This window comes from Sinocyclocheilus anshuiensis, unplaced genomic scaffold (genome assembly GCF_001515605.1).
Source record: "Sinocyclocheilus anshuiensis isolate Anshui unplaced genomic scaffold, SAMN03320099.WGS_v1.1 scaffold1543, whole genome shotgun sequence".
NCBI classification, from domain to species: Eukaryota; Metazoa; Chordata; class Actinopteri; order Cypriniformes; family Cyprinidae; genus Sinocyclocheilus; species Sinocyclocheilus anshuiensis.
In genome coordinates this window covers 243,967-254,085 of record NW_015551074.1, presented here as the reverse complement: position 1 = coordinate 254,085, position 10,119 = coordinate 243,967, and the positions used below count along the sequence as shown (strand labels likewise).

Sequence of the window (10,119 nt, the reverse complement as noted above, 5' to 3'; positions counted from 1 at the left end):
CATTATATATATATATATATATATATATATATATATATATATATATAAACACAACAGGAGTTGTGCTTCACAAAGTAGGCTATAACACTAATACATGATAAAGAGAGATAGAGAGAGAGAGAGAGAAACAGTAACACACAATGAAATAAAAACATAATTAAGATTAAGCAGATAAAACTTTAACTTCGATTAAAACTCAAGTGCAGAGGACAGGGATGTCAGAGATAAGAGACCCACCTTTATCAGCTGTACAGAAAAGTGTAAATGTTGGTAAAACAGTTTCAGTCAAACCAATTACAAGATAATTTCTTACACAAAACACCAAATTGGAGCCTCGTGGGCGTGTATGTCCCCCAAAAATAGCCAATTTTTCTCCTCAATGGATAAGCAAAACCTAAATCCTTGCATAATAAGGAGAATATTCCATTGTTTTATATTACAGAATGAACAAAACCCCTGCAAACACAAAGATGAGTCGTTTTGACCGTGCTCCAGACATGGACTGCAGCAGTTCCAACAGCAATGAGTACATGAGATATCAGCACTGTCCCCCCAAAGTTCCCCTCAATGGGTAAAACTTGCTTCATTTGACCTGGACGGGTCACTATTAGTAGCCTTTAAATAACTTTAGGTAACCTTTAAATAATCACGACAAGAAAACTTTAAAATTTTAAAGTGCTTAGAATATTAAAAAATAAACATTCGATGATGTCATATTTTGGGTCACATGACCTGATGCCCATTTGCTGAGCTGAGGCGCGGCTCCGCTGAGCAATGCATGGACATGCATTTTCTAAACCGCATTAACACCCATGCAACTGACTGTCAAATAACCACTTTGGTTATTTCTGATTTTGAAACAAGAACACCCAAATAATCATTAGACTACAATGAAGGTGTGGTTTTAAATGTTTCAGTAATAATAATCATTTACAAATTTTAGGTAAAATGTTTGCATATCTTTGTATAAACCTTTTTTTGCATTACAGAATGATCAAAGCCCCTGCAAACACAAAGATGAGTCGCTTTAACATCGATCCAGACATAGACAGCAGCATTTCCAACAGCAACGAGTACACGAGTTATCAACACTGTCCCCCCAAAGTTCCCCTCAATGGGTAAAACTTGCTTCATTTGACCTGGAGACGAGTCACTATTAGTTAATAAACCTTCCCTCATGCTGATCTAATGCACTGATGTGCTTACAGAATGCAATATACCGACGTGGACGCGGAAAGCCAGAACTTCCTCTCTGATCATCAACTGGGCAAGAAGAAATATGAAGCTGAATATGTAAGTGGTTGGTCTGGTCTGAGAGGTTTCATCAGATACTGCCGTTTCACACACATAAATCTCACTGTTCCTGTTTTTCAGAGCCCTGGTTCGGCGTCGTTCGGGATGTCGGTGTTTAACTTGGGCAATGCCATCATGGGAAGTGGAATCCTGGGACTTTCCTATGCCATGGCTAACACTGGCATCGCCATGTTTGTGTGAGTATCGTGCTTCTTTATATCTGTACTGCCAAAAACATCAGTTTTAAAAATTTACATGCACATTTGCATGAGCTGATACCATCCAACTTTCCTAGTTATTCCTAGTTAAAAGAGTTAGCAGTGAGTTTGGGAGTATTCTAATCTGTGAACACAATGTACACAGATGTGATTTACACGAGTGCTAATTACCTGATTAGGCTAATTAATGCCGTTAATGAGAACAGCAATTTGCCCCAGATTCTGGTCGGTGTAAATCTGCTGCAGCTCTGGTGAAGCAAGTAAATGCAAGCCGTGCTTCATCTTAATGTTTACAAACAAAGCCGTATGTGTTAATCTGGTGATAGAGGAGTTTCCGCCGGTTATGTAAAGGTGTTGCAGGTGGAGCAATGCTGCGTCTTTAAATCGAATCCAAATCTCCAGGAATCCATCAAAGAATGACTTGAATGATTTCTTACGCAACCGAAATGAGATTTCCAGTGTGCACAGAATAATCCTAACGATTTAAATCAGAATTTGAGTCAATGCATTGCTTTGAGTCAGTGCATTGAGGAAAACCTTTACTGTGCGGTTAAGGAAGGGGTTAAATCGCAAAGATGTGACCGTCAGCTCCAGGCACGTGAAGTGGAAATCTACTGAAGGTCACGCAGGTTGCTGCAACAGGATCAAGCGAGCTCCAGACAGTGGAATGAATGAGTGTGTGAGAATGTAATCAGGTCTAATCCATAGACACCTCCCTCTATTATGAACACATGTGTGTGTGTGTGTGTGTGTGTTCATAACTTGACTCATCACAGACAGTCGATTATGTCCAGTTGTCGGTGGAGCGAACGCTTGAGGTCATCTTAATTTAACACTGAAAGTCAACATGAGCTTTCTGTTTTTCTTAATGCATATTCCTGGACTTTCTGTGCACAGTTTGGTGAAAATGCATCCATACAATCAATCGCAGTCTTGTCTCACTGAGATAAAATGCTGCTTCATGTTGACATTTAGTGTTTAAAGAGAGCGTTGCAACCCATGAAAGAGTTTGAGAGCGATTTTAATAATGAAGTGTTTTTGTTAATTTCTGTAGGATCCTGCTGGTCGCCGTGGCCATTTTCTCCCTCTACTCAGTCCATTTGCTGCTCAAAACGGCCAATGAAGGAGGTTAGCTTCGCTCTGTGCTGCTATGTTTCTATTTTTAACCGTGATAAGTATGAGTTTTAATGCTCTGCCTCCTCCGTCCAGGTTCTCTGGTGTACGAACAGCTGGGGTACAAGGCCTTTGGGATTCCCGGCAAACTGGCGGCGTCCTGCTCTATCACCATGCAAAACTTCGGAGGTACGACTAGTAATGTGAACCCAGCTAACAGGGAACATTCTCACAACTTTCACTAGCTTTTTTTTATAAGTTTTAAAGTAATGGTTACGGAACGTTCTTGTAGCTTTCTTAATATTCAATATACGTTCTCGTAATGCTGAGAGAAAATCTGTAGTTGATGAACATTCTAAGAAACATTTTTGTAACCTTCAATCAACAAGAAAACTAGACATTTTAACGTTTTAGAATATAAAAAATAACGTATTTTGGGATAAGTTTGTAAAATGCTGCAAGAAACATACTTGTAACCTTTAAATAACATTATAATCACGACGAGAAAGGTTTAGAACGTTAAAAATAAACATTTAAAAAACATTTTATTTTCAGTGAAAATAGAGTTAATAGACATTTTAAGAAATGTTTTAGAATATAAAAAGATCAAATAACGTATTTTGGGTAAAAATAAAATCGCAAGAAACATACTTGTAACCTTTAAATAGCATTATAATCACGACAATAAAACTGGACATTTTAACGTTTTAGAACGTTAAAAATAAACATTAAAAAAAACATTTGATTTTCGGTGGAAATCGAGTTAATAGAACATTCTAAGAAACGTTTTTGTAACCTTTAAATAACGTTATCATCTTAACAAGAAAACTGGACATTTCAACATTTTAGAAACATTTCTAAACAATGTTCCCACAATGTTTTTATAACCCAAATTTGTTGCCTGGAAATGTGCAGATAGCAAGTGATATTTTGGTTTGTTTTAAGGTGCTAAAATGTTTTCAAACTCTCTTTCAATCCCAGCTATGGCAAGCTACCTCTACATTGTGAAGTACGAGCTGCCCATCGTCATTAAGGCCTTCTTGGACAGCAATGACAAGTAAGATTTCATTTATTTCTGTCACATGTGCGCTGATTTCCGGAGCTGTGCAAGGACTGGACAGCACAGGCTGATGCTGTTGTTGTTGTGCTGGAATGTTTTCCAGCTCTGTGCAGAACAGTGTGAGCGCTTCATTGTACAGCTGTTCGATCGGGGGGTCTGAGCATCTGTTCACAGACGTCAATTGAGAGCTTTGTGACAGTGACCCAATACAACAAACACTGACATGAAAGATTCAGACCCCTACATGGAGTCCAAAGCCACAAGACAGAAGTGAAACACGCTCTAGAGTTTTGTGTTTGTGAAAGAGGATGTTGCAGAACAGCTGCGTGTCATTTCCTCAGCATGCTAATATCGATGTCTGTGGTGTGTTTTGCAGCTCGTGGTACACTAATGGAGATTATCTGGTGCTGATCGTCACTATGGCTATCATACTGCCGCTCTCGCTGCTTAAAAACCTGGGTAAGTGTTCCCAAATGAAGAGCAAAGTAATAAAATGATACCCCATTTTTTCAAATTTATTTTATTTATTATTTACAAAATTATATTTTGCATACAGAAAATTAAGCCTGTTCCCTGTAAAACCATAAAATACAGTTAAATATGCTTCATTTACTTTACAATTATTTTTATAATATTAAATAGAATTATTATAAAAATAGAAGTAATTCTATTTTAGAAAAAAACATTTGTATAAAATATGAGGCTGAAGTGACTTAATAATAGATTTTTATAATATAATAGATTATTATATTATTAATAAAATAATACATACAAGTATACAAATTTTAAAATTGTAAATAAAAAAAAAATAATATGCAAATTAGCATAATACAATTATAGCAAACAATGATTATATATGAGGGTGAAATGTGACCGTTTCATGTTCATCATGAATAACGACAAATAATAAAACATGTTAATTATAAATATATAAAATTATTATTATAATATATATATATATATATTATATTGTATTATGATAATTATTATAAAAAATGTTATACAATTTTAGAAAATATTATATATATTATATTAGGGTGAAATGTGGCAGTTTTTGTGAAAATAATAAAATTATGAACAAAATAAATGCAATCATTACTATAATTAACATTTTTACTATTTATTGTTATTATTATTATTATTATAAAAATTGTTAAATTACAAAAAAATACTGAAATATTATACAAATAAATTTAGTGCAATTTTAGAAAAATTAAATGTGGGTGACTTAAATTTTAGTGTGGTTTATGTTGATCCTTATGGTTTGTGTTTCATTTCAGGTTATCTGGGATACACTAGTGGTTTCTCCTTGTTGTGCATGGTGTTCTTCCTTATTGTGGTGAGTACTGAGATAAATTGCTCAGTTTTACTTAAATTGCTCTTGTTTAACATAGAAATAAATATGCAAATGAAAGCAAGAGTGTCATTGGAGCTGCTATTGTTAGTCTGATGAGACGATCCCTCCTGCTTTTGTTCTTCAGGTGATCTACAAGAAGTTCCAGATCCCCTGTCAGTTACCGGAGAACTTCATTAACATCACAGTGAACGTCTCTCAGCCGCAGGTCAACACTACTGATGAAGAGTGCTGCAAACCCAAGTACTTCGTCTTCAACTCACAGGTACGAGACAGATATTTGCATTCGGATATTTGCATTTGAGTGAAAGGAGTGTGTGGTGATCTAACTTTATTGTTTTATCTTAGACTGTGTATGCGGTGCCCATCCTGACCTTTGCGTTTGTGTGCCACCCGGCTATTCTGCCAATGTACGAGGAGCTCAAAGAGTGAGTGTGACTTTAACGCTTTAATATAAAATACTTAATCGCTACAGGTTGCTTTTTGTGAGTTCAAGCTCACTATACAAAGCCACTGTACCAACTAACTCTTTCTCTACCTCTCTCTCTGCAGTCGTTCCAGAAGGAAGATGCAGAATGTTGCAAATGTCTCGTTCCTGGGAATGTTTGTCATGTATCTGTTGGCTGCTCTGTTTGGATACCTGACCTTCAACGGTGAGCGAAACGCAGACGCGCGCCCACATCAGAGCCTGAACATCTTCCAAACGCATTACGACACATTTTATAGTCCAGTGGCAGGTTGAAATATACAGTGAGGCAGTGTTTGTTTTAAACGGAGGTGTGTCTGTTAGAGCGCACCGGATTGAACCGGCAGAAACGGAACAGGAATAGAACATCATGTTTGATGTTTTTACGTTTCCCTGATAGACAGGAAACGTTATGCAACGCAGGGACTTCTCAGACTCGGCAAATGGAAAAATAACATTTTTGTGGGATGGTTTGTTTGATGTGCAGGACAAAGTTACAGTGAATTTGTTGACAATAAGATGTGTTTTTCACCATTCAGAGCAGGGCTACTAAAACTAAACCTTAAAAAACATGTTTGTTACTTGAAATAAAATAAACATTGACTGAAAAAAATAATAACATTACAAAAAAAAAAAAGTTTATTTCAGCTAGTTGGCAGGGCTACATTTCTAATTGTCATATGGTAATTTTATTTCTTAGTTTATTTCTTTAGTTGTTAAAGAACCAAAATAAGTAAAACTACAACTGAAAATAATTAAATAAATAAAACTACTAAAAATGACAATAACACAACAAAAATTACTAAATCTTTCAAATGAAAATCAAAAATATAAAAATAAAAAATATTAATAAACTCATCTCAACTAACAAAAATATGTTCGAAGAACATTTTGCTAAAGTTTACATTAAGTTATGAAAACGTTATTTCTGAATGTTCTCTGAATGTTCAAAATGTCCATTTTTAAATTTAAAAAAATGTTAATCCTTGTTATGCAAAAGTTAAGGGAGCATTCCGTTTTATCATTTTTGAAAACAATTATATGAACGTTACTTTTAAATGTTCTCTGAGCATTCTGAAACGGCATGTAACATTTAAAAAATGTTCGACGAACAAGAAAAAAAACATTCCATAAACAATGTATAGATTATGTTTTTGTGCTAACATTTTGAGAATGTTATTAAAGACCAGATAACTTTGGATGAATGTTTTATTAAAGCAATAAGCCCCGTGAAGCCGTGGTTTACAGTGAATTTATAACAGCTAAGGGGGGGTGTAGGCTAACAACGCCCCTTAGCTGTTATAAATTTACTGTAAACCACGGCTTCACGGGGCTTATCACTGTAAACCACGGCTTCATGGGGCTTATTGCTTTTATAAAACGGTTATTCCATATACGTAGTAAGGTTTCACAAAATAAAACAGAGCAAATAAAGTGTAATGATATTAATAAAAACAGTGTTCTTCCGCCAAACAATGTAGTTCCTCAGAATCCAACAAAGTGGTTGCCGAGCAACACACAGAAGTAAACAAAGATGAGTGTTTGTAGAGTAATTTACAACAGCTTCGAACGTGGCTCAACCAATCAGAATCAAGCACCGGAACTCTCCGTTTTATAATAGCTGGGATAATATCTAAATGTACTAAAATAACACTTAAATTCTGTAGTAAGTCTGAACTAAACATGGTTTATTCCACAGAGGCCGTTGAACCCGAGCTCCTGCACACTTACTCAAAGGTCTACAATTTCGACGTGGTGCTTCTGATCGTGCGTTTTGCCGTCCTGACTGCCGTGACGCTGACGGTGCCCGTGGTTCTCTTCCCAGTGAGTATTCCAGCACATTTACAGGTGTGGAAACAGACAGAAACGTTGCAGGAGTGTTGACCAATTTTTTTTTTTACGTTTCAGATCCGCACCTCAGTCAACCAGCTGCTCGGCGCCTCCAAAGAGTTCAGCTGGCCACGTCACATCTGCATCACCGTCGCTCTGCTCGTCTGCGTCAACATCCTCGTCATCTTCGTTCCCACCATCAGAGACATCTTCGGATTCATCGGTAAGGGGACACAGGAAGTAATGTCATTGCGCGTGTGTGTGCCAGTGTTATTGTAATATCATATATGTGACCCTGGAGCACAAAAGCAGTCTTAAGTCGCTGGGGTATATTTGTAGCAATAGCCAACAATACATTGTATGGGTCAAAATTATAGATTTTTCTTTTATGCCAAAAATCATGAGGACATTAAGTAAATGTTCTAAGTTAATGTTCTAATTAAGTCATTTATGTTCCATAAAGATATTTTGTGAATTTCCTACTGTAAATATATTCAAACTTAATTTTTGATTAGTAATATGCATTGCTAAGAACTTCATTTGGGCAACTTTAAAGGTGATTTTCTCAATATTTAGATTTTTTTGAACCCTCAGATTCCAGATTTTCAAATAGTTGTATCTCGACCAAATATTGTTCTATCCTAACAAACCATACATCAATGGAAAGCTTATTTATTCAGCTTTCATATGTTTCAAAATGAACCCTTATGACTGTTTTTGTGGTCCAGAGTCACATTTTATTTTTTATCATTTTATATTTTTTAGTAATTTTATTTTAAAACATTAATATGTAACCTCTGAACTGCATTATACAATTTTAGTATCATTAATAGTCTATTATCATTTTTATTAATATTTTGAATATTTGTTTTTATTTTTATATCTTCCTGCTTTATTTTAATTTCAGTTAAAGTTTTAGTAATTTTGTTGTTTTTGTCATTTTAAAAATACATCTATATAGTTTTTAATAATCTGTCAATTTTAGTTGTTTTACTACTTCAACCAAAAAAAATTAGAAATGTTTCCTTTACAAGAAGCTGAAATAAAATAAGATTTTTCAGATTTTTTTTTTTCAGTTTTTTTATTTTTATTTTTTAATACGTTTAAAATATTTTATTTGATTTCATGTTTTTTAATATGTCTCTATAGTTTTTATTAATTACTATTTCAGTTTTAGTTATTTTAGTAATAATAAATTAGAAATGTTACCTTGTCAACAAACTGAAATAAAATAAGCTTAGGGTTTTTTTAATATTTATATCTAAGTTTTTTATTTACAGCTTTTATATAAATATTTTTATTTTATTTCAAGTAACAAAAATGTCTTAAATGTGTTTTTGGTCTCCCTGCAGGTGCGTCCGCTGCTGCTATGCTGATCTTCATCCTTCCCTCGGCCTTCTACATCAAACTGGTGAAGAAGGAGTCCATGAAATCTGTCCAGAAGATGGGGGTAAGACATGATCTGACCGAACACGTGTGTTCTTGACCTGCGATCGACCCAGTGTGTCTCATCACACTCTCCTTCTTCTCAGGCGACTTTGTTCCTCATCGTGGGATTCATGGTGATGATCGGCAGCATGGCTTTGATCATCGCAGACTGGATCCACAACGCTGGATCTTCAGGCGAGCACGCTGACGGCCACTAGTGGGCGTGTCCTAACCCTGATTGACAGGCAGATGGGCGGAGCCGAGCCGCTTACGCTGCAACTGAGAACTAGAAGAAGCTGCTCTATTTTCAGTGCAGAGCAAAGACAAACATCCCATTCTGAGAGAATGTCCTGAACTTTGTACAGTATGCTGTTAGGCCACACAGATGGTGATCCACTCGTATTGTTGTGCTTCTTTTTTTGGTTGATTTGCTTTTCTTTTGTGTTGTTCTTCCGGTACAGCTGAGTTTTTCGGTGGTACGTCGCACACGTGCATCATTCTCTGTTTTCAGGTTAGGCGTTTTGTACTCACAACCAAAACTGGTTTCACGATCAACACTGAGCGGAGCGTCGCCTGCAGATGCGTGTTCGAACCGTTTGTACCTTTGCCAAAAATATCGGTGTTTGTTTGTAGAAAAGCACTTACTCTTTTTTCAGCAAATGTGAAAAAACTGTAATTTTGCACATCTTGGCTGTGCTTTAAACGCATTCGTTACGATGCCATTTATACTGTACTACTTGAGTCACCTTTACCTGTCGTGTAGATCTACTAATGAACAAATACTGATTTGTAGTTGTTGATTTCAGACAGGTGGAACGGCTGAATGAATTTACTGTAACTTATTTAAACCCTGAAGACAACGATGGGTGCTTCACAGTCACCATGAGACGCAGCTAACAGGGAATGTTTGCAGAACGTTCTAGCAAAGGTTATTAACAAACTTGAACAGAACATTCGTTCCAAAAATGTTAAAAGAACCTTCCAGTAACGCTAATAGAACGTTCGTTCAAGATTCTCTGGTCTTTAAAGATGCTCTCAAAACATTAGCGTAAAAACTTTATTTATACATTGTTCATAAACACTTTAGTTGGACATCTAGCATTTGCAAAGTGCAAGGTTCTTTCTAAGTTTTAAACAAACGTTCTTCTAGTAACGTTAACAGAACGTTCGTTCAAAGTTGGACGTTACTGTAACATTTTTTTAAATGTTGCAACTTGCTTCAGAACATTCAGAGAACATCCAAAAGTAACTTTCCCATAATGTTTGCAAAATGATCAAATAGAATGTTCTATCCAACAAAAACATTCAGAAATAACATTTTTATCATCAAAACTACACATTCTTGGTCTAATGATGA

General features: G+C 35.7%; 1 protein-coding gene across 4 annotated transcripts in view; it reads left to right on the top strand.

The window, feature by feature from the left end:
• The window catches only part of LOC107662192 (sodium-coupled neutral amino acid transporter 2-like), an 11,105-nt gene extending 1,127 nt beyond the window's left edge, over positions 1 to 9,978 (top strand). Inside the window, exons 1-16 of one of the 4 annotated variants that reach the window (XM_016452118.1) lie at positions 227 to 571; positions 990 to 1,118; positions 1,209 to 1,293; positions 1,375 to 1,490; positions 2,566 to 2,639; positions 2,721 to 2,813; positions 3,606 to 3,681; positions 4,061 to 4,143; positions 4,965 to 5,023; positions 5,166 to 5,303; positions 5,387 to 5,466; positions 5,591 to 5,691; positions 7,204 to 7,328; positions 7,413 to 7,557; positions 8,687 to 8,784; positions 8,867 to 9,978. In XM_016452118.1, the coding sequence (XP_016307604.1) occupies positions 444 to 571; positions 990 to 1,118; positions 1,209 to 1,293; positions 1,375 to 1,490; positions 2,566 to 2,639; positions 2,721 to 2,813; positions 3,606 to 3,681; positions 4,061 to 4,143; positions 4,965 to 5,023; positions 5,166 to 5,303; positions 5,387 to 5,466; positions 5,591 to 5,691; positions 7,204 to 7,328; positions 7,413 to 7,557; positions 8,687 to 8,784; positions 8,867 to 8,980 (1,644 nt within the window). In that variant the 5' untranslated portion in view covers positions 227 to 443 and the 3' untranslated portion in view covers positions 8,981 to 9,978. Of the gene's footprint in view, positions 1 to 226; positions 572 to 601; positions 897 to 989; positions 1,119 to 1,208; positions 1,294 to 1,374; positions 1,491 to 2,565; positions 2,640 to 2,720; positions 2,814 to 3,605; positions 3,682 to 4,060; positions 4,144 to 4,964; positions 5,024 to 5,165; positions 5,304 to 5,386; positions 5,467 to 5,590; positions 5,692 to 7,203; positions 7,329 to 7,412; positions 7,558 to 8,686; positions 8,785 to 8,866 lie in introns of those variants that run through there. The other 3 variants (XM_016452121.1, XM_016452120.1, XM_016452122.1) reach the window with 3 other exon arrangements.
• The last annotated feature ends 141 nt before the right edge of the window (positions 9,979 to 10,119 follow it).